Below are 22,880 nucleotides of genomic sequence, written 5' to 3'. Positions count from 1 at the left end.
AAATTGCATTTTTTACGTGTATGAAGGTTAATAATTTTCTATCACAGACGAAATTATCTGTTTCATTAGCCACAGGAAGAAAAATACGAACGTTAATTGTCAAATTAAATAATTAAAATCTCGCTGAATCCTAGGGCTCAAAAAGTGATACCAGACGATACGTACTACAACGGCCCGATATACCTTAACGAAGTGGCTGCGAGATACTTTTTCCCACAGGCTAGACGCCTCGATCGAGCACTCATTTCACCAGGCAATGCCCAGGAAACGCGGTAAAATTCGATTTCGTCTCGACGTACGCGCTCTAGCAGCGAGAGGGAAATTCTTCAACCATGAACACGACGATACAGAAGCTACGAGCGCAGCTCGCTGTCTCCCTTGTCTGATAGCAGGCGTGCTATTAATCGCATTAGTCGGACGGTAGGTCGCTTGAGTGGTAGATACCGCTACCTTCCTCCACAAAGGCATCGTACCTTTAGTCGCATTGCTCGAGACGCTACTTGCCAGATGCTGCTACCGCGCACACAGCCGGAAGACAGAAATTTTCTGCTCCCATCGAATCAAACGGGCCGTTCGACCGCCGTACAGTCATTCTAATTTCATTTTGTCGTTTTAAACGAAGATTCGAGGACGAACCGAGCGCTATATAATTCAGACGGTGTCTCACTGCGACTAGCTTTGGATTACTAACGCAAACCTCGGCTCTTTGTTTTGGGAATTTTCCGACGCTCGCGGAAATTTGCATTTATTGTGAAAGACGCTTTAAACTGACCCTTGGCAATTTTCTCATTCTTAGGTCGCTCGATGATAAAAAAAAAACTGTATTTGAAAATGACACGATTTAGAGTCCAACAGAGGAAAGCGTGACAAGTCCATCTTTGTCTTTCGAATTGTTTTCGCTTTTTGAAAATAAGTGACTTAATTTAATTGACATTTTTTTTTTTTTTTTTTTAATATTCAAGAGCTTGACTGAAACGTGCGTTTCATCCGAAAATCAAACGGGAATATAGTTTGAACGTGAAATTGACAATATATTGACTTTTCGAATTGGTCTTGTGTGAAAGGTAGGAAATGCGAGTTATTATGTTTTCATCCGTGGTTTTCATATATGTACAGTATATACACACTTTTATTTGCGAATTGTACATAAAAATCAAATGTTAAAAAGAATTTGCGTTTCGATGGACGTTGTTTGATTTTCATGTTTTATCGATGCATGGTGCCAAGATTATACCGCATTTACACATTCACGACAATTTGATTTAACAAACTAGAGCTAGTACGATGGAAAATGAAAAAAATAACTCTATATATATAGTTATTTTTTTGCACAGTACAAGCGTACATTTTGTCTACTTATCTAAATCGATAGACGCAACAGATACGAAGAACGTGCGTTATATTTTCAAATAAAATACGCTTGTAGAACGTTACGAAGTGCGTAATTATCGAATTCTCATTAATTAAGAAATTTAACTTGACCGCCAGAAGACTCTGTCACTAGGAAAAAGTGGCTTGAATTGAACGAGCCTGAAAAATGTTACGGTAACGAAATAGGTTTTGGAACAGAGAGTTTCAAAGCTGGGCAGGAGTGAAAAAAGCCAAGGTGGCTGTCGCGAAAAGTGACTGTAATGGAATTTTTTCGCGTCTCCTTTGTTCATCAGCGTAAGAGCGTCGTGCACGATGTAAGTAAAATTCGCAATTAAGTTCAACTGCTTAAAAACCCTACTCTTCTATACGTTGAACCTTGACCGCGATTCCGGCACAGTACACTCTACACGAGGTGAAAACGAACCTCCGCCACCGCTGAGCTTTCCCTTGACGACCGAACGTCGTTTCAGAGTATACCGGAGAACGCTAATGATCCCTAGCAAACAATTTTGTTTATAAAAACACTGAACACAACGCGATGATAACGTGTACTGCTTACTAATTAGAACGTCTTGATAACGAGTAAAATATAATATAATTATGCGAGAGGGAGATGTAACGTTGAAGGAAGGAACATAGCGAGGCTGTCGAAACTATTAAACGTTCAAGTTTACACATCCTGAAGAGTTGAAATAACAATTTGGATTCTATAAGTGGAGGATAACGAGCTCGAGGATTAGAAAATTATGGATTGCATCGTTACTACATTTTACACAATAATCAGATTTTATATTTCCAATCCCACCAAATGACATTTGCAGTCTACGATCGATGACTCTACGTTTTACTCCTTAACCTGTTAACTTCACTGTATCTCTTCCAAGTATATGTTGGACAGAAGGAAACAAACGACGACCAACGTAACGCGAAAACACGCGTGTTCGCAAAGACAACACGCTGACTGTGATTCGACGATTTATATCGGAATATGCAGTATAACCAACGTGACGTCGACCGGGAATCGGTTGAAAACTCTCTTAAAACACCCTACAACGAACGACGGGGAGTGAATCGGGGTGGACGGGAAGACGGATGTCATAAGCGAGGTCAAGTACCGATGACGCGTTCCCCGTTGATATATTTTCGCCGCGGTCTTTCGCATAATTCCGTAAAAATATACAGAGCGAGTGGTGGTGAAGTGGTAGAGAGCGTCCTTCGAGTAGAAAAAGAAAGCGGCCGCGCGCGGTATAACTTGGCAAGGCAACGAACCTTCCAACTATCCTTGTCCTCCTCCACCAACGTCACCGCCACCTCTCGCGCCACGGCCTCCTACTCCTCCTCCTCCTCCTCCACCGCCACCCACTCGTCTTTTCGTCGACTTAGCCGGTAGTTCTCTACCTACATATCTACGCGAGTGGAAGAAAGACACCGCCATTTCTATAGGCATTCATCATTCACTCCTCGCTCAACGTTCCTCTCTTTCACCTTCTTTTTCTCTCTCTCTCTTTCCCTTATGCGAACGCTGTCTCTCGAGTTCTCTCTCTCTCTCTCTCTCTCTCGTTCCCTTGCCCGGCACCCTCTTACGCCAACCCCCTGTTTCTGCATTTGTTCGTCTCGCTCTCGCGCCCACTTTCTCCGCTCCTTTTCCACCCTCGCGCGACATCTCGCTCGTCTCGTCTTCGTCTTATCCTTGTCCACAGCGATTTCACCGCGGCCTTTCCTTCTCCGCCCCGTAGTTCATTCCCCACAACTTCTGACGTTACGTAGCCGAGATGCGCATTGACGGTAATTTACCGGGCTTTTAACCGAATATCACGCTTCTCCGCCGCGCGAGACATTGATGACCGATTTGCGAGTGCCGCCCATGAAGAAAGAAGAGACGAAAGAAAGGCGTGGAGAAAGAGACTACTTAGGAGATGAAAAAAGTAAAGTTTTCGGGAGAAGTATGTAGACAGTATGCTTGTATGATGGGATATGCTTTCTAGGATGGTATTTCCGTTATACGAATTGAAGACGATGAAGGAAGAACATGATAAATGTACTTTCATATTTCGATCTTAATTTACATTTGCAACTTTCTAATTATTTGATTTTGCTGCATAGTGATAATAATAGGTGTGAAACGGAACTGTTCTAAATAGTATGCAATTTGAACAATGTTGAACAAATAATACTTCTTTAATAAGTACCGCTACCAGTGTCACATATGTACATATGTATAACTTTATATTTCAAGATTAATTTGGATTTAATTTTAAACTGCGAAATAAACGAATAAGTAACTGATGTTTTTGGGTCAAACAGAGAGAAATCTCAAACAGGTATCATTTATAATAAAATTACATTATATATTTCGAAACATGTTACACAAAAGTAGAAAAAAAAACAAGACATGGTGCGTGATGAATGTTTTGTTAAACTCTATTGTAGTAAATGAACGTGTTAAGGTATTTTTAAATTTTTATATCAATGTTTCGATAGATCCGTGAAATTTAAAAAAAAAATCAACGATATAATTTTATGATAATAAGCATTCTTTAAATGTTCAAACCGATTGTAAAAGATATATTTAATCCCACGCCAAATAAAAACACAGTGATAATATGAAATTGTTGACAGTATTGAATTCACGTATTAATTATTATGATTTTTCCATTCTTTCCATTCTTATGATTTTCCACTCTACTGTAAAAATAACGAACGTTATATTTTGTAATATAACGTAATATTTTCAAACATATTTCCCGTTTCCTTGTTTAATTACGCACACTTTGTATCGTTCAAACTTACGCTCCCAGGCGTCTGTACTTACACGATGGCGTCATTCGGTGGCAGAGTTAATATTACGGTTGCTCTGACGTTATATGAAATAACTTCAAACTCGGTTTAATTAAGTTGAAAGTTTGATATAAAGAGTTCGATTTCGAGTAAAATTATTTTAATTGAAGTTACCAAAACAATTCATGTACCCGCGCATGTAAACTATTTAATAATTAAACTTCACCGTGTACGAATTTGTGATGAATGATTTCCATTTGCGAACAATTCAAGAAACGATCTCGCTTAAACGGCGGAAGTTTTTGAGGAAACATGTTTCTCTCACAATATATTGTTCGACAAGAATGGTTACACGTATAATGAGTATTGTTATATTCGCAGTTATTTCAACCAATTGATCGTTCGAAATCGTTTCATCGGGTTATAGTAAATATGAATTTGGAGTTACGAAAACACAAAAGAAATAATAATAATATTTCAAATATTCATGTTAATAACAATTTCGTGTTAGTGACAAATCGTACATAGTCGAATCGGTCTCCGATTAGAAACATACGATTAAAATAATACCTCGCATATATGAGATTGTTTAACAGAAATGTATGTTTGCGTTCAATGATTTATCATTCGTTCTCGTTATCGTTTACCGAACACGTGGATTTACAATACAATACTTACGTGATAAAGCATAACAAGCACGTCGTGACGACCGGAAAGTTCGTGCATGCGCTTACACACGATCTTATAAACATTTCAAATAGAACGTGTTTTCCTCCATTATTGATTCGACGGGATTCAAGTTTAATGAGTAAATTTCTTCGTACAATCAAAACAAACCACTGTGGCGTTACAGATTTTCATTTACCGTTCCCCAGAAATAGCATGTGAGACGGGAAACGGAGTCTCATCTCGAACTCTACCCGGATTCCTATTTACTTTACTGTGATTACGCATATTTTCATGGAAAACAAACATACGGACACCGACTGAACGAACATATCAAACGCGAACCACTCGGCGGATCTGCGAACGGCGACGATCGTGCGTTTCCATCGCACGAAAAACGCGTTTATTTACACGACCGCCACCCCCTTTTAGTCCCCCTCCTTTCGCGTCGTCAAAGAGAATCATGTGCAGAAGCTTTCACGCGGACGGTAGCAACTGCACATCAAGAACGGAGAGTATTTACTTTCATCCAGCGTTGAATAGACACCTACGACTGCGAGTCGAGTGCAACAACCCTCCATAACCGTTGGAACAGTTGCACAACGTGTCTTTGTCGTTTGCCTGTACAACGGCTCGTACGCGCGTCTCATCATATTCACGGAATGTGCTGGCCGTGTTCGTTAACAACGATAGAGGACACTGTACTAAATAACACTCACCGATGGAGATCTTGTCCGGATACGCGGCTGGCAGCAGGATCATTAAAAGGCCCAAAGCGGTAGTCATGACGGTGGCAGTGGATGTTGGCCTGATGATCGAAGAAGAACTCGCGACGTTGCGGTTGGTATTTCCGAGTGCAGCGGACACGGCACCGAGTAAAATCGTGGCGCGGCGCCGTCGCCGCGACGAGGGTGGTCCACCCGTTTCGTAAACAACCGGGAGCATCTTCCGTGCTCCGTGGTCTGACACAAACTGCCGTACTCCACTTGGCGTGAACTCGATCTCGCTTGAACCGCCCCAGCATCCCTCTCCTCCACGCCCGCGTGTTCCCCCCGCGTGTCCCCGCCGCGCCTAGGACCAGCCGTCATTTAACCAACCCTACCGCCCTTCTCTTCCCTTCCCCTTCGCCTCTCCGCGCTCCTCTCGTCTCCTCTCGTCTCCTCTCTTTCCTCCCTCCTCTGCCCTTTGCCGCTCTCCTCCTGCTACAGATCCCGGTCTCGGTGCCATCTCCACCGACCAACCCCCAACGTTCTACACCCTCTTTCCCTCTCGCGCTCGCCCTCTTTTCACCCTCTCGCTCCCGTAACTACTTTTTCCATCTTTCTCTGTCTCGCTCCATCGGAAGCCAGGAGCGCACGCTTAACGCGCATGTTACGACCCTAGCGCACCGCGCGCGTTCCCCACGTACGGCATTTCCTGTTACTTTCTGTCGCGAATACCACTGCGCAGCCAGCCAACGTCGCTCCGTCGGTATACACCGAATCGAATGGAAAAACCGAGAGGCACGCACACGACGCGGGATACGACGAACGTTTCTCCGGAAGTGATAACAAGTTATGAAGCAGGTTATCGAATGTAAACATCGTGACACGCTGCGAATCTGCACGGAATGATGTTTATGTTACCGAACGATTGTTTTGCTACCGCTCTTCCCCAGCCCCATCTTCGCCACGATCGTGGTATTTGCGCGCGATTGCTGCAATCCAGCCACGCCAGCCTGACTATGATTTCTTGCATTATGATCTCGCGAAACGTTCATGTTACGCCGGAGCGTGACAGCTAACTAACTACGTATGTACCCGGAATAGTTACTCTTCTTGCCCAAATGGAGATCCTTTTGTTTTAGGAACGACGGATGAGTGAGTGATATCGACATTGTTGTTGTTGCCATGAAAATGGCGAGGTGATGATTATAAAATTAACGAACGTAACGAAATAAAACTTGAATTAATTAGCCACGACTTTGTAACGTGTACTTTATGTAGGTAGAATATATATTGTATAAGATTTTATACGAGGTTTATAGAATTCAAATATAAGGTGTGAAAATGGCACCGGTCTTTACCGTGACAAAGTAGGGCGTGGATTCTCGCTTCGCATAAAAGTTAGTACCGTAGCTCTCGAAATGAGAACAATATGTTCTTTCTATGCGCTTTTCCTGAGCTCGTGGCAGGAACTGTTCTAAAGACCGCGGTTGCTTTGCCCCTTTGACGCAACGTTCGTAAAGTAAAATGCGAAGTAAAAGAAGCCGGCTGCGTTGGTCGCAAAATGTCGCAGACGTCAAAACCGTGGAAACACGTTCGTAAACCATAGCTATTTTATAGCGCGTAAAGTGTTCACACACTCGCAAAAAATCGAGAAATCATAATTCACTGCGACGGCCGACGTCGAGTTTGATATATGAATTGTACAGAGTGAGGTTAAATCTCGATAAACTAGCAGGGGAGAGATTCAAGAGAGCAATGGTAGAACAAGAATATACGTCATACGTACAAAATTATCGAAACTGTTGTCGAAATTGGGTGACTTGAAATTTTACATGCTAGGAACTATAATAAGTCTGCTTTGATTCACAGTGGTCACGTAATTCACGAATATATTCATCAATGTTTTTCACTTCACAAGCGGCACGCACATTCCACCGTAACCGTTCTATTCTACTTCGATATTTAAACTGTTTCGATATTTGAAATTATCGAATGATGATTGTAGAACGATTTATCGAAAGCAAACACGCGCATGCGCAACATGGCGTCGTTTCACAATAGGAGTAAACGACAAGGAGCTTCTGTGTGGTAGATGTTTCATTGCGCGGTTTAGAATGTGACTAGAAGCACGATTCGTATCGAAATTCAAGATTAATAATTTTGACGTTTGTGTAACTGAAATCTTGTAACGATGGATCCAGCATTGCTTAGAGAACGAGAACTCTTTAAAAAGAGGGCTCTTACTACACCAACGTGAGTACATGCCAGCTTCTTTCCCTAACCTCAAATTCTGTAGAAAATATATTTTATGTTTAAAGTTGAATATTGAATTTAAAATGTTGTATAAATTTAATTGCAAGATTATACAGTAATTTAAATGCATGAGCTCTTCAGATTGGATTGCGAGATATGTACGAACTTTAAACATAACCTATATACAATTTGATAAAATATTGCAACAATTTTGTTTTTATAGGATAGAAAAGAAGAAAAGAGAACAGGAAAAAGATATCGTACGAGATGAACCACTCAAGAAAAAACCAAAACTATCTTCTGTGTCTAGTGGTCCAAAACTGGACATGGTTAATTACAAAACTATGTCTGGTAGTACGCAATACAAATTTGGTGTTTTAGCCAAAATTGTAAAGCATATGAAAGCCAGACATCAAGAAGGTGATGATCATCCATTAACATTGGAAGAAATCTTAGATGAAACAAACCAATTAGACGTTGGATCTAAAGTAAGCTTGACAACCAATAAAGTGAATTGATCGATTCATAAAAATATGAGGATACTAAACTAACTTTGCTTCAGGTAAAACAATGGCTTCAAACAGAAGCTCTTATTAAAAATCCAAAGATAGAAGTAACTTCAGATGGTAGATTTGTGTTCAAAGCTATGTATAAAATTAAAGATAAGAAATCTTTATTAAGATTATTGAAACAACAAGATTTAAAAGGCCTTGGTGGAATATTATTAGAAGATATACAAGAAAGCCTGCCACACTGTGATAAACACTTGAAGGTACAAGTATTAATGATATAAATATTGTCAATGTAATGCACAAGTTTTTGATAGTAATTCTAATAATATTTAATAATTTTAGAGTTTACAAAATGAGATATTATTTATAACAAGACCCTTAGATAAGAAAAAAATAGTATTTTATAACGATAAAACAGCCCAATTCCCAATAGACGATGAATTTCAAAAATTATGGAGGGCTGTTGCAGTTGATGCGATGGATGATCAAAAAATTGATGAATACTTAGAGAAACAAGGAATACGATCTATGCAAGATCATGGTCCCAAAAAACCAGCACCGATTAAACGAAAGAAACCTATTAATAGGAGAAAACAATTCAAGAAACCAAGGGATAATGAACATTTAGCAGATGTTCTAGAAACGTATGACGATGCGAAGTGATTCTTCGAATTTTGTAAGTACGTGAATCTGTGACTTAGGTGTTAAAAGAGAAATATTAATTACCATAACTTTTTATGAACATTATTATGTAAGAAAAACTGTCTATTTTGCAGTTAAAGTTTTAGTGTTACATATCACAGTGATATAATAAATAAGTAAAATATTTATTGTCATAATTTCATTGTAAATACAAAATAAATATAGATCAATTATATATTACATGATTCCATATCTATACTATACTATGCTCAGTTACATTTATAATCAGCCTCGTGAAGTGAACAAATTACATAATCTTTTCATGTATATTATAGCAAGGTAGAATGTGAAATTTTGATTAAAATATTTATATCTTGCATGAAATTTTTACATATATATTGATCGGTATTAAAAACTATAAATTCTTCCATTAAAAAACACGAAAGATCTATATTAGAAACTATTTGCTTATATTATACGTTGACAAAAATTGTAATACGAAACTTCTAAAATTTACGTATTATGTGATTTACACGATATTATAAATATAAGTCAAAAAACATCACACGATCTTACGTTACACAAATCTTTGGTAATTAAACTTTCAATAACAAGGACACGTATATAACTATGTATCATTCAATTTTGATTCGTAGGATTGTATTATAAATTTCTTTAAAAACAATTTTTTTTATAAAATTTATACATATAAATTAAAATTATATAAATTTTATAAAACACAATTATATGTGAGTAAATATATATTTCGCGTATGTATGTTAATCTTTTGGAAGCGCCGAATCGCTTTTACCTCGTGAATAAGCACGCGTCGCTTTGCTACCAAGCATTCTATCCAATAAGGATTGTTTATTCCGTCTTCTAGCTGCCAGAACTTCTCGGCACAATTCATGAAAAGATTCAGCAACTTGTGTGACCTGAAGAAGATTATATATGTACATAAGCACTAAATTATAAGCAATGTTTCGTGTACAATATTTACAATTATACACGATAAAAGAAGAAAGAAAAATTAGGAGCGTACCTGTTCTGCGGCAGATACTTCACTGAACCAACATTCGAAATCTTTCGCAAGTATTTCTCCCTCTTCGTTGCTAACTTGCCGTAAGTGAACCATGTCGGCTTTATTTCCAACCAAAGCAAGAGGCATCGTGGCTTCGGGATCAACCACCGCTAACGTTTCCTTCGCTTTCCTGACGAAATTGAAAGAACCCCTATCGGTTATCGAGTAGACTAAAAGTAATCCATCCGCCCACTGTACAGTTTCTGTGGAAGGTAATTCGTCCTCGCTCTACAACTCAAGAAATGACGGGAGAAGAGAATGAAAGAATTTTAATTGCATTCGGCCATCATGAATACATCATCGATAAATCTATTACCTTTGGACAGGTGTCTAAAATTTCGAAAAGGATCGGTTCGCCGTCGACCAACACTTCGTGTTTATACCTGTTTTCTAAAAAAAAAAAAAAAAAGAAAGGAAGAAAAACAAAAATGAAGAAAAGAGATGCGAAAACCGAGGCAAAACTTATATCGACAGATGTAAAACGATTCGATACGATTGGCATCCTCGATGTGATGTAAAAAAAATAAATTTTGTACCAAGAGATCGCGTTGTAATATAATAGAAAGATCTGGTAGCTGTCCGGTAACTGTTAAGTAGATCTTTCCACTCCAGTCTAGTTTTAGATCTCGGACGAAGCACGTGCTCGCAAGAGAATCGCTTGTGCATCCTGTCTGCGTCTCTGTATTTGTACAAAAGAAGAAGCCTCGTTCGAGTATCAACCTTGCATTAGTACCAGTCTAGTGTCAAATTTGTCTTCGATAAATTTAGATCAGACACGGACCGAAATATACGCCAGGAGAAGAGTATACAGGGTCCCTGAGGTGCCACGCCAGTTGTTGGCAATTTTTCAAAAAAATGTGTCACTCTATTGTCCACTCTATTTACATTTTACGGTAATTTACACTGCATCGAGAAGCCACATCGTATCGGCCACGAGTTTGTAAATCGAGATGTTCCTCACCTGACTGGTGATCATATTCCCCGATATATCTTCTTGTTAGAAATCGTACCGTCAATGCTGGAATTCAAGAACAATATACGTCGTTGAAACATTGTTATTCTAGGCAATTTAGAAGCGATTGTGAATTATTCGGCGGAACAAACGTTTATTTATTAAAACAGACAGTATATATCAGCGTTCGAGTCCGCTTCTGTTAGTATTTCGGTACAACTTTTCTTTACCACCATATTCATTTATCTTGGTAGGTGTACATTAACGCGACACTCATTAGATTGCGCATTCGTCAATACATATTCCATGCACGCGCTTGTTAGAAAGTTATTAACCTAGATTTTCTCAGTCTCGTGTCCCATTTTCATCGATTCCTCCAATATTCGATAATTGAAATTAGATGAAACGCAAACTATTTGTAGTAAAAAAAAAAAAAGAAGAAGAAGAAGCAATTTGTTTCTAAAAGAAAATCGTGGCACACCGTATATTTGGTTGTCGACTTTATGTTTGATTTATGTGAAACAGCCGAGTTCAAACCTCCGCTTCCTTTGACTTTTCCTCAATTTTCAACCGGTCGAAATCAATTTCCACCTGATATTGTGGAAACGTACGCGGTCTTGGCTCGACGTGTACGCGTTCCGACATATCGCGATCCAATCGAAAGAAACGAGAACTACAGCCTAGTGACCCGCTTCGAGGTACACCACACTATTTTTACCTCGAACTCGAACCTGCCACGGCGCCACAAAACCTTGCGCGAGCGTTAAACGTCATCATAGTATGTTTCGTCTTAAATTCAATGAAAAGTGACCTGCTTTATAAGCGCCGCGAACAAGTTTCTTTCGAGCAGACCTGAGAGACAATGCGCCGAATCGGGGTCGGTTAATCAACCACTGGACGGAGCGCAACGGTGTTTTTCAACGAAAATTGCGAAGAAATTTTATTACAAAACTGAAACACTGACCCGCGAATTTAATGAATTTTTCAAACGAAATCCTCCAGCTTTCGAAGTTAGTTGAAGTTGCAAGTCACGGCGGAGTGGTTTTCCCAAATGTTCACCGCAGACACTGCGGTGTGCTTTATTTCATGACTGGCAGTACCACCTGGACATTTCGTGGAAAACGAATCTATCGGCGATTCGTGTATTTACGTCCGGGATCCTTAGAGCAACATCATTTGGACGCTTTCCCTCGCGTGGATCATTAAAAGTTTGCCAGTTACTCGTGCCAATTTTCTGCACAGATCAACTCGACTACACGAATCGCCTTTATTCCCTTTCTTTCAACGTGCCGGGCAATTATTTGCCGAGTTAAAAATACGCACAACGGAAAGCGTGTATCATTTGGCAAAACAGTATCATCGTTTGTTTCGTGATATGTGTGTAATACAAACCACTGGCCTATCGTTTATCCGTGAAAAATTGACAGGATGATTTAACGCGTTTATAAAACACGATCCAAGGAAATTTTGAAATAAATTTTTATAAATAGGACGCGAACGTGCTTTGCGGCCAGCGTGAAACGTACAGTTGCTAAGGCCCAACTAATTATGCATTCACCTATGCCGTACACGTGCCATTACCAAAAATACACGCGGTTGGCTCCTTTCAGGGTCCCAACCATGTTTATCATACGCACGCGAATACACACCCATCACGTGAACATACACAACGCGTGCACTTGAAATCAATGTGCATTTAAAAATCCTTTCTGCAATTTTTCCGTTGTGGTAATAATTTAATTGCTAACAAATAATTTCTGCGTTTTCTGAGTGAAATTTTATTTCCAAGCACGAAGCAATTTAAGTTGTTAGATATTGTGTATTAGTGACGAATTATTAACTAGCTGAGTAAAGACAAATTTTGCCTCTGTGTCTAAAAGATACTCAGTTCTGAAAATACTACATTAAAGTGTTACGCCTATATCAAACTACCATCAGTGATCTACAATCTTATGTTTTTTGGCAGTGACATCAGAGTTCAAATTGATCTTTGACACAAAAGTACAGTTTAGTTCACGCCATTAGCATGATTCAAGACAATAAGTTAAGGGAATACATCCACGTAACAGAACGGTACAGATGCATCATAAGGACGTGCATAGAATATTCCTACACTCGATCCGACGTAACACTTTCTAATTGCACGCCTGCATGGTACTGTGTGCAAATGATTATGGTTAATGTCACGCTCATTATTACTGCAGCAAAATGAAGCGTTATCGGGCGTGTTAGCGTGCTCCACATTGAAAGCGAGTCGAGTGAAAATGCGAGGAAAGCGCTCGTATTATAACACGCCGGCCGATGAAAACAAAGTAAAACAGCGCTAAAAGTAAAAGCGGATTTTACATAACTGTCTCACCGAAACTTGGCACACGGTCTATTAAAACGTACAAGATATTGAGATATCTTTCTCAAGCAAAAGACAACGCTCGATCGAGACGCGGACCGATAACGTGTTATTATACCCACCGCTTTTGCCAACTCCAGGTGCTCCGATCACAGCCACTTTTACCTCGCATAGCGAGCTCTTCTTCCTCCGGATACCTCTGATCGCATTCGACGTCATATTCCGCGCATTTGTCACTGCACAAAGCGTAAGAGAAACATTGTATGTAGCCGATGCTTGCAAGATGAATCAAGAGGAATCGTCGCGGACGAGCGAAACAAACAGGGCGCGTTTCTGCGGTTTCCGTGACGTGAGATCGCGTGGTTCGTGGCCGACGACCAAGTGAAAATTTGTCACGATTACATGTTCCATTGGCTGGTTTTCATAGGCGTCGATAACACCTCGGAAAATTTCCTGTGAAACGTTCGAACACCGACGCAGGCGTTGCAACGATCCCGTCGTGCTAACGAAGACACGCAGTCGATGATTTTTTTCAATTGACGATGCAAACGATTAATAATATTTTATCTTTATGTCGAGGAGCAGACAAATTGAATCGCGAAGAGAAGATTTCGTGGAACAAAAGTTGTCGAAAACACTTCGGACAAAGTTACGGATACTCTCGTTTACCTATCACCAATTTGTACATTCCGTTCTTAAGACTTTGGTGGACGTGCTCGAAAAAAAATCGTTCGCGCGGGTGTTCCATTTACCGGGTGTCCCGTTTCTCTCTCTCTCTCTCTCTCTCTCTCTTTCGTATCGAAATCAAAACGGGACCATCTGCGACGATCGACCGAGGCATTCGCCTCGTGTTCCCCTTCGAACGAAAGTTTAAATATGCCGTGCTCTCGTGTTCCGTCGGTCTCTCGAGTGAAAGAAGAGGAAGAGGAGCACGATGGAAGAAACGACGCGGCGGAAAGAGCGGGAATGGAGGTGCGTGCGCGGCCGTCGTCGTCTGGAAAGAGAAGGGAAGACGTGATGGGTACATTAATAGAACAGTTCGCACATGTCTCGTGGAATTCAGAGAATTTACTCCGGTGTCTAACAATGTACCACACCGCTGTACGTAAGTCGCGTTACGGATTATCAACCGTTCCACTGGCTTGGACATGACCGTGTTTTGGCCGCGAATCGTACACCTGAACGATCGATTAAATGATTTACATTAAATTGGGACAACGGTTTATATTTGGGATTTCTTGTTGGTATGATTGTGTGTCTCACTTACGATTGAAGAGGCGAGTGCTTTTGTTTTTTAGAAATAAATCGAATATGAAAAATTATAACACACAAGATACACGTGCATGTATATTTACTTGGAAAGACAAATGATAGTCACGTCGATGTTCCCATGTTTGAAAATATCCAGAGTTTTTTCCTACTTATCCGCAGCTTCATCTTGTTACAAATTTTACCAAATTAAATCAAATATAAATTCGCCGATTATTTTCTTCTTTCACGCGTTGTACTTGAGGGAGAGATGAAAGAGGATGTCGGGCGTGAAAAAATGACATTGGTCGAACGTATTGCACGCGTCTTCCAATAACTCGTACTATTAAAAACTCCGCGTTATTTTTATTTCATCGCATGCTTACTTACCAGTCGCCTAGGACACACTGATGTACCGTTCCTTCAGCATTCCTCGCCGCACTTTCTATCAACTCGCGCGACAGGCGAACATCGCGGTTGTCCTGTTCCGGTTGTCGTCTCAAACGAAAGGGAAAAAACGAGCCGAGCCTGCATGCACGTGAACTCACGGCGACGATACTTTCGTCCCTACTATCGCTAGTCGCTGCAAGTTCCCTTTTCGAAGACGACGTTGCGAAGGGAGCCGGAGGTATGGTTAATCGCGCGAAACAGGGCGGAAGGGATCGATATTGGAAATCCACGCGTTCCCGATACGAGAGGAGAAACGAAAGAAGCGTCCGATCGAATGTATCGTCGTATCGATGTTGCGTACGTGTGCGTGTATGCGTGCGTGCGTGCGTGCGTGCGTGTGTGTGTGTGTGTCTCGCGCGTCACGTGCTTCCTGACAATTTCGCGGTTCCGTTGCGTGGTGGTCCGACGCGCTTCTTGGTCTCCGCACGACTGTGCTCTTTCCCCATTCTCTTTTGGCGGCTGGTCGGAGCCGGCGGGCCTCCTTTATTGCTCTTAAGCCACGTATATCCACGCGCCGATATCCACTTCCGGCAGCAGCCGCACCGCGCGCCAACGAATAGCGCTCGCGTTTCAAAAACTCGTCCACCACATCCTATGCTATGCTCGACAGGGCTCGTACTCTCCACGAGCTTTCGAAATGGAGCGGAATCGCGATAAATATTGACTCGGCGGACGGACGTGCACTCACGGCCACTCTCGTAAAAACGAATCGAACGGAACGTTCGGGGTTTCGACGGTTCTACCACGGCACTTCCGGACCACGTCATGGGAATGTCTGTTTGTAAATTAACGGATTCGCGGAAGAGATCGCTCGGTTGTTATTACATTTGTTGCCACGATGCAGTTCGCGTCTGTTCGAGGTAAGGCAAGCAAACGGCAAGGAACGATAAGTCGAAATTTATTTCAATTTTACGCCCTCCCCCTCCCCTCCCCGGCTCGTTCCGCAAACTCAACGATTCGCGATGCAATTTATTAATAAGAATCGCGAATATTCGATGCGACAGAGCGCCGGTTTTGCCGACGGTCTGAGCATCGAACGACGACGAGTTTAACGTCCTTGGCTAGAGGAGCCACTCGTCAGTTAACCCTTGGCTCTCTTCCTTTCCGACCTCGCCGCACTTCAGAGCCGCTCTTCTCGCCGCTCCTGGACAACCGCCGAAGATCCAATTCACCGCTCGGAACAGCGCTGGTTTAAATCGATCTGAATCATTGAAACAATTTTTCCTTTTTTTTTTCTTTTTTTTCTGTTAAATATTCCTCGTAGAGTCATAGCATCTTCTTTCTATCTCTTTTTTTTTTTTCACTTTTCTTTTTGTCGAACGACGCTACGAATCCAATTTATTGCGATTTGATTTTTTTTATCAGTCGCTGTGAAAATCCATAGCACTTGCTGGTAATATAAGAAATTCGAAAGATCTTTTTTTTTCATAAAATGAAACACAAAGAAGAGTTGTTTTTAAAATCGTCACGTAGACCTTTTTCGAAAGTAAGAGTTTTTTCTACGTCTATCTCATTAAATAATTTCTTCTTTTAATTAACTCAAAGTGAGAGAGTACTTGGACCTACTTTTTAAGATAGGTTCTTCGTAAATGTCGTCGTAGCAATCAAACATCGAGCCGTCCGAATTTTTCTCAAACAACGGATTCTCTCTTTGAGGTTTCTCATCGAGATCGTGCTTCCTACACGCTCGTCCTTCGTGTTGTGAATTTTCATCGTCGGCTTCCCCTCCTCGATCGGTGAACAAGACGTCATTGCCACAGAAATTTGTTACCGATTCGTTTCTAAATCTTTTCCTGCGAGTTTTCAATATATTTTCATACAGGCGTTCATTTTCTTCGTGTTTCTAATAAATACCAAGTAACATGAAAAATCTCTCGTTACAAATAAAAGCATCTAAATCGATTGGTTACCTGTTGTGTGCGCGTTTCGTGGCCGCGATTTATGTCTTCCGCTCGAAAATCTACTCTACGACTGTTGCTCGAGTTAACACACTTCATAGGACGATCATCCGCGTGACTGTAATCGATCGTGTACAAATGTTCGTTGCCCTCTTCGATCTTCCTCTGCGGTGTCGGCGCCACCATGCTTCGAGATGATCTTAAATGACGCTTTATGGAATTACGATATTCTTATTAACTCTATCTGTCACGTCTCTATAGCATTCTATTTACTTTAAAGCATTTCTCTGACCGACCGGGGTGTTCAATCTAGCATTCGCCCTGTTGCTCAAATCCGCCGACGATATCGAGCTTCCGCAACACTCACCGCCACAATGATATTCACTTATTTGGTACAAGGATTTGTCGACAGAGTACCGCGAACCGCTGTCTTCCGCCGTCTCCACTTCCTGGATGAACAAATTTGTGAGGATTAAAAAACTTGGAGACGAGCTTCTGCCTTTCTTTGACGAAAATTCTAAATTTAGATTGACGAAATTTGTGAACAAGATGAAGCTGTGGATAATTCTTTGACGAAAACTCTAAAACTCTAAATTCTAAAAGACGAAAATTCTAAATTCATCAAATTAGAAATATCTATTAATTCCTGCTGGCAGCAGCTTGGTCATCATTGTCACTTGGACGTCACTTGTTTTATTTTACAATGGCGAAACAAAGGGTCAACGAAGAAAATGTTTATCTCTGATAAATAAAATTCGTTTCAAGGATAAACAATATTATCAATCTCCGTTGGTCTGTACGTCAACTGCTAAGTTCGTTACTTCTTCGTTATGATCTCTGGTTGGCCCCTCTTGTTCTGAACTTGAGGCTTCTGCTTTCGATGACAATTTATCAGTGGATGTACCACATTCCTTGTACTCCATCCTCATATAAGGATCTTGAACAATCACCATGTCGTCCTTCTCGTATTTTTGATCTAACATTGCCATTTGCTGCGGACTGCCGCTGTAACAAACAAAACGACAGAATATCAGAGAAATATTACACGATTACACATTCCTTGTATCTGATTATTTATACCTGATTAGAAGTGCGTAATTCTCAACAGGTGAGTTGGCATGTTTCGTGTTAGACACGTTGGTTTTCAAGTACTTTTGAGCATCGTTCGTCTTATCGGAGTAAAAATAGGCCGGTTTAACGACGTCCACGCAAGGATCGTTGTTAATCATGCTGCTTCGAAGACGATGACGCGACAGTCGATGGTCTTTGGCCACTTTCTTCGTATCTCTGCTTTTATAACACATTTAGCGTAATTTCAGAATCATATGAAAATTCCTGGTTGATGGGAAACGTTTTTTCAATCACTTCGACAGAAATAACGAGTAACGAGAGAATAAACTGACCCTACGTTGTCCGCGTCGATAAAGATTTTCGGCTTTCTGGTGGAGCTTCTTCGGGGTTGCGCAAAATTTTCATAGTCGCCTCGAATTTCTTGCAGGGCACACTTCGGCGCTGCTAACGACTGCTCGTGTCGGCCACGATGATAGTTGGATTTAATTTTCTCGTACATGTATTCGCTCTCTCGGCCGCTCAGGGCGGATTTCAAACCGTTCGCTGTTAGATCGATCAACGTGTAACAAATTCGGCGCGCGTCTGAAATACAAATATTTCGATAATTTGCCAAATCCATTGATGTTCGTTGCTGTCAAATCGTTTTTAAATACAAAATAATGTAAATAGTGTAAAGTTAATTATAATATCTTACAATTTCTTACAATTACAAAATAGTGTAAAGTTAATTATAATATCTTATTATATCTTACAATTTCTTCCATAAAAAATTCACCTCGTGTTGTTGTTACTATTTCAACTTACTCTGGTACGAATATAAAACTTTCTTTCGCTCCTTACTTTCAGAATCGCGACGCGACATTGACTTATCGAGTTGACTAAAAATCACTACCAAGAGCTGTCGAAAATGAGTCTCTCTATTGCGCTTTTACTCACATGGCCGCGATTCTGGGATATAGTAGAGAACCACGACGGACAACATCAGCACGGTCAGAGAAAAACGTTTTAGATAACCGATCCAGCCAAACATGGAGAACATCTCTTCCGAATAACCTGACGAGCAAGGAAGGAAGTGACTTGAATCGTCGAGGTAAACACGCTTTCACTTACTATCACTGTCCCATGATTTTGCCGCGGCACACTGTATTACGAGCGCGCCAAATGCCGCTAAAAGTTTCATTTTCTATGGAGAACGCACGGGCGCAACGGTTCTCCGTTCCGTCGTTCGATACTCGATCGCGGTTTTATGTGAGAATCGCCATGATGTGTTTCGTAAAGAACAAAGTCGAGACGGAAGGTGGCAACGAGCCTCCTCGACGCGACGTTTGCCTCGAGGCGAGTAATCAGGAAGCGAATTTCACTTCGATCTATGTCGCTCGCGCGAGTAAAAGACGTTTACACGTGTGCATGCGTACGTGTACGTGTACTTGACTGCGTGTTCAATACGTTTTTAAATACGGGACGATATTAGTTTCGTGGCGAGATGCGCCACTGCAAGTAGTATCGAGTAGTGGCGTGAAACGAAAGCAATTTTTATATTGAATTCGAGTTTATTACATTGGTTGCTGAATGTGAGTTTCACTTTTCCTTCCTGAGTGCGACAGCATGCCGACACGTAATTTAAGAAACTTATACGAAAAACTTATTTCTTAATTTGATCGAGAAGAAAAGATTTTAAGATGGTATACTTGATGCATGAAAACGACTCGTAGAGTCGTATATTATATATATTATTATATATATTATAATATATTATATATATATATTACAATATAATATTAATTACTCTTACTTTTATTTGTAAAATAATATAAAATTTTTATATATTTTATATATATAAATTAATATTATGTAAATAATTTAAATTTCATCTATAATTATTAACTTTTATAGCGTTTAAATTTAAATTATAAGTTAATAATTAATAAACTTTATTAAAATAAAATAATTTATATAAGAATTAATAATTATAGGTGAATTCTATTAATTTTATTTTATTTAATAGATTTAATTTATTTTAATATATATATATATATATATATTATATAAGTTTATTTTATATAGATTATATAAAATTTTATTTAATTATTTTTTAAGATACAAGACATATAACAGATAAGAAATATAAAATAAAACATAAAATATAATTATGGCTGAATTACTAGTTAAATTAATATTTTATATATAATTTATTAAAATTAAATATTAAATTTATTAAATAAAATAAAATTAATAAAGAATTCTTTATATATAAATTAATGAAAATTAAATAAGGGAATTAAAATTAATAGTTATAAATTAAAGTGTCAGTAATAGCGGTTAAACTTAAATTATAAGTTAATAATTAATAAACTTTATTAAGATAAAATAATTTTATATAAAAGTTAATAATTATAGGTGAAATTTAAATTATTTATATAATTATAAATTTATATATTAAAATATATGAAAGACGATTAAAGGAAGAATTGAAAATAATGCAACTGAATCTGCATATCGTGCGATACATCGTTATATGTCATTTTGATCTCAAAAATTTCTAAATATTTTTAATCGATAGATAATGGACGTAGCATCACGTAGTGAAGAAATAACAGGGAATCGATAACGATGCATTACGACGTTACCCAGACTCGACAAGTAAAAACAATTTATAAGATTCATATCTTAGACTTTTTATTATGCTTGGAATACTTTACAATATAATACAAAGGAATTCTAGACACACGCTTTTCTACAGGTCAGCAAGCGCGATAAAGGTGTGCGTATCGATACGAACGCGGCGAAGTATTTGGTACGAATTAGCGACAGGAAACGGTGCAGGGTGCTCGTAAGCAAGTACTCGCACTACGCGCTACATGGTGCGTTTTCTAAGGCAACACTGATCCGTGACTTCGTCATCGAAGTTCGTGTTTCGTGAATACTAACTGGTTCCTCGAGAAACAATGGCTGTTCTCTGGTCTTGGAAACTAACCGGAATACAAAAATAAAGGAAATTCTCGAATCTGTTCTACCGGCTAACGATCCACGATTACCACAACGATTTTACCTAACACGTACAGTTACAGTCTGCCAACCGGAGAACAGGCACGGTTTCTCAAGATGTGTACGTGTTCGTTAATAATTATCTAAGAAATAAGGAGTCTACGTTGCTTTGTAATAATAATACTAGCCGTCTGAAAACAAAAATTAATCCAAACGAAGACGACACGTTGATTACGTTCTATCGCAAATGAACGAAGCAAATTCGAACGCGGCTAACGCTAACACAATAATACAATTACTATAACAACGTGTAATACGATAGAATAAAATACAATTAGCAGTACGTATAACGGAACGAAATAACGAGATACGTAAGATACGCGTGGAACGTTCAAAGCGTGTGAAATTCGGCGCGCTTCTATCGAACACAGAGATCTACTAATAATACTTTTTTTTTCTTTTTTTTTTTTTTTCTTTCTTTGCAAGAGCGTTACGCTCGTGGACGATGCTGAGCGCGGATTCAGGAATAAATAACACGAGGAAGCACGATTAAGTTATCGGACACTGGTGTCACGCAAATGCGAGTGACCCCGTTTTAATTGAAGCCACGAGCGCATAATAAAAATATACCGAATCCACATTTCGAACGGTCTGGGCACACGCGCGCGCGTTCAGCTACGCGCGCGAACGACTTTATACACAGAGTGAGAAGGATTCGATGAAAAACGACGAACGATAATAAACGACGTCCTTCTAATAAAAAAGAAAGAAAGAAAGAAAGAAAGAAAAGAAAAGAAAAATGAACAAAAAAAAAGAGGAAAAAGAAGAATTATAATACTTTTATATATATATACAATCCGCTTGAAACGATTCTCAACAACGAGAATAGGATTTGCAAATTAAGTGAGCAAATGCATAAAACATGGAAAGTAGCAAACCTCGAACCGAGATGGGAAATTATGCGATTTCTCGCGAACACACACGCATAGGATAGACGCCGAAGAAGCTCGATGATCCGCGAAAGGGGTAATCTTGTCGTGTCACGCGGGCATAGAGCCTCTCGTCTTTATGCGAACGATCGTTTGAGCTTGGAGACGGCGTTCGTTAGATGAGTCATCTCCGTGTTCAGCTGGGACACCAGGTTTTCCAACCTGTCCACGCTGTCGAGCACCTCGACGCGTTGCGTATGCGGATTGTACCTAACTTCGAACGGTCGGCTCATGGTGGACACCTGAAACAAAAATTCGGATTCACAAATCTATCGAGCAACGCATTATTCCTTCCACGTGTAATCTGCAATTTACAAATCATCGATCTGAATTTTATTTAAGCCGCTACGATAATCGAACGTTCGTGTAAATCGTACTGAACGAATCTGAATCGCCAAAACGATAACGACAAGAGAGAACATTGCCATTGCACCATGGACATTTTAATGAATTCAATTGAAAAGAATGAACTTTAGGTAGAAATTTATTTTTATTTATTTTCGTTGATAAATGTCGTAACGAATAATCTCTGCGTCCTTAAATCTCCCATAAACGAATGAAAACAACCGCAGTCTAGTCGTTGTTTATAAATCATCATTGAAATCTTCCTTTGAAATTTAGAATAATCGACAATCTGAATTTCAACTTTTGATTAAATTCCCGCAAATATCCCTTGTCGACAAGATCGTTAAAACTAGTAACACTATTTCGACACTGTAAACGCAGTATGTATATTATACAGCTTGTTTCGTAACTTGTGGGGCTCCACTTCAGGAGCTGATTGTACGCCTAAAAGTAATGAAGAAAAGTCATATAAATATACGTCCTATCTGTCCTCGTTTATGAGAGATAATGAACTTTATAAATAGAGCAAACTCTAGTAAGCTAGTTTTACCAGGGATGGTATATTCAATTTTCATAATAATCATA

The 22,880-nt window shown here is 39.6% G+C and overlaps 5 protein-coding genes across 9 annotated transcripts in view; 1 reads left to right on the top strand and 4 right to left on the bottom strand.

Annotated features, from left to right (window-relative positions):
- LOC122536945 (glutamate receptor 1-like) overlaps positions 1-5,908 on the bottom strand; it is a 230,823-nt gene extending 224,915 nt beyond the window's left edge. Inside the window, exon 1 of the mRNA XM_043669741.1 lies at positions 5,535-5,908. Within this exon, the coding sequence (XP_043525676.1) occupies positions 5,535-5,760 (226 nt within the window). The 5' untranslated portion in view covers positions 5,761-5,908. The remainder of the gene's footprint in view (positions 1-5,534) is intronic.
- A 1,657-nt stretch (positions 5,909-7,565) lies between these two features.
- On the top strand, positions 7,566-9,161 carry LOC122536941 (general transcription factor IIE subunit 2). Its single transcript, XM_043669732.1, has 4 exons — positions 7,566-7,775; positions 7,999-8,263; positions 8,338-8,547; positions 8,630-9,161. The coding sequence occupies exons 1-4, from the start codon at positions 7,714-7,716 to the stop codon at positions 8,948-8,950; spliced, it is 858 nt and encodes a 285-aa protein (XP_043525667.1). The 5' UTR covers positions 7,566-7,713; the 3' UTR covers positions 8,951-9,161.
- LOC122536942 (ras-related and estrogen-regulated growth inhibitor) lies at positions 9,098-15,584 on the bottom strand. Of its 4 annotated transcripts, none has more exons than XM_043669734.1 (6): positions 14,944-15,584; positions 13,432-13,545; positions 10,972-11,028; positions 10,327-10,400; positions 9,972-10,238; positions 9,098-9,864 (listed from the first exon to the last, which is right to left on the bottom strand). In XM_043669734.1, coding segments are annotated over exons 1-6 (669 nt in total). In that variant the 5' UTR covers positions 14,945-15,584; the 3' UTR covers positions 9,098-9,708. The 4 variants fall into 4 exon arrangements, with proteins under 4 accessions (XP_043525669.1, XP_043525670.1, XP_043525668.1 ...); XM_043669735.1 differs by having other exon boundaries at positions 14,948-15,579; XM_043669733.1 differs by lacking the exon at positions 14,944-15,584 and adding an exon at positions 13,979-14,221.
- Positions 15,585-15,944: 360 nt separating this feature from the next.
- Positions 15,945-19,577, bottom strand: LOC122536940. The gene is made up of 8 exons (XM_043669731.1): positions 18,913-19,577; positions 18,309-18,558; positions 17,986-18,192; positions 17,727-17,910; positions 17,179-17,354; positions 16,918-17,104; positions 16,574-16,850; positions 15,945-16,208 (listed from the first exon to the last, which is right to left on the bottom strand). Exons 1-8 carry the CDS (start codon positions 19,013-19,015, stop codon positions 16,069-16,071), a joined length of 1,524 nt encoding a protein of 507 aa, XP_043525666.1. The 5' UTR covers positions 19,016-19,577; the 3' UTR covers positions 15,945-16,068.
- A 1,053-nt stretch (positions 19,578-20,630) lies between these two features.
- LOC122536943 (tyrosine 3-monooxygenase) overlaps positions 20,631-22,880 on the bottom strand; it is a 13,895-nt gene continuing 11,645 nt past the window's right edge. For both annotated transcript variants that reach the window (XM_043669737.1, XM_043669738.1), the window contains one exon: positions 20,631-22,192. In XM_043669737.1, the coding sequence (XP_043525672.1) occupies positions 22,028-22,192 (165 nt within the window). In that variant the 3' untranslated portion in view covers positions 20,631-22,027. The remainder of the gene's footprint in view (positions 22,193-22,880) is intronic.

Source organism: Frieseomelitta varia, unplaced genomic scaffold, assembly GCF_011392965.1.
Source record: "Frieseomelitta varia isolate USP_RPSP 00005682 unplaced genomic scaffold, Fvar_1.2 scaffold_88, whole genome shotgun sequence".
NCBI classification, from domain to species: domain Eukaryota; kingdom Metazoa; phylum Arthropoda; class Insecta; order Hymenoptera; family Apidae; genus Frieseomelitta; species Frieseomelitta varia.
This window is presented reverse-complemented; position numbering and strand designations above follow the sequence as displayed.

What these genes read in the sequence shown, in the direction of transcription:
- LOC122536940 (XM_043669731.1), bottom strand. Translation starts at nt 19,015, where the DNA reads ATGTTCTCCATGTTTGGCTGGATCGGTTATCTAAAACGTTTTTCTCTG. An exon ending in AATTACGCACTTCTAATCAG is followed by an intron (nt 17,911 to 17,985) that starts GTATAAATAATC and finishes TGTTTGTTACAG; the next exon opens with CGGCAGTCCGCAGCAAATGG. An exon ending in CGAAGAACCTATCTTAAAAA is followed by an intron (nt 16,209 to 16,573) that starts GTAGGTCCAAGT and finishes TCAATGATTCAG; the next exon opens with ATCGATTTAAACCAGCGCTG.
- LOC122536942 (XM_043669733.1), bottom strand. Translation starts at nt 14,057, where the DNA reads ATGGAACACCCGCGCGAACGATTTTTTTTCGAGCACGTCCACCAAAGT. An exon ending in ACCTGGAGTTGGCAAAAGCG is followed by an intron (nt 11,029 to 13,431) that starts GTGGGTATAATA and finishes CTTGAATTCCAG; the next exon opens with CATTGACGGTACGATTTCTA. An exon ending in TTTTAGACACCTGTCCAAAG is followed by an intron (nt 10,239 to 10,326) that starts GTAATAGATTTA and finishes CTTGAGTTGTAG; the next exon opens with AGCGAGGACGAATTACCTTC.
- LOC122536941 (XM_043669732.1), top strand. Translation starts at nt 7,714, where the DNA reads ATGGATCCAGCATTGCTTAGAGAACGAGAACTCTTTAAAAAGAGGGCT. An exon ending in AGGGCTCTTACTACACCAAC is followed by an intron (nt 7,776 to 7,998) that starts GTGAGTACATGC and finishes TTGTTTTTATAG; the next exon opens with GATAGAAAAGAAGAAAAGAG. An exon ending in AATTAGACGTTGGATCTAAA is followed by an intron (nt 8,264 to 8,337) that starts GTAAGCTTGACA and finishes ACTTTGCTTCAG; the next exon opens with GTAAAACAATGGCTTCAAAC.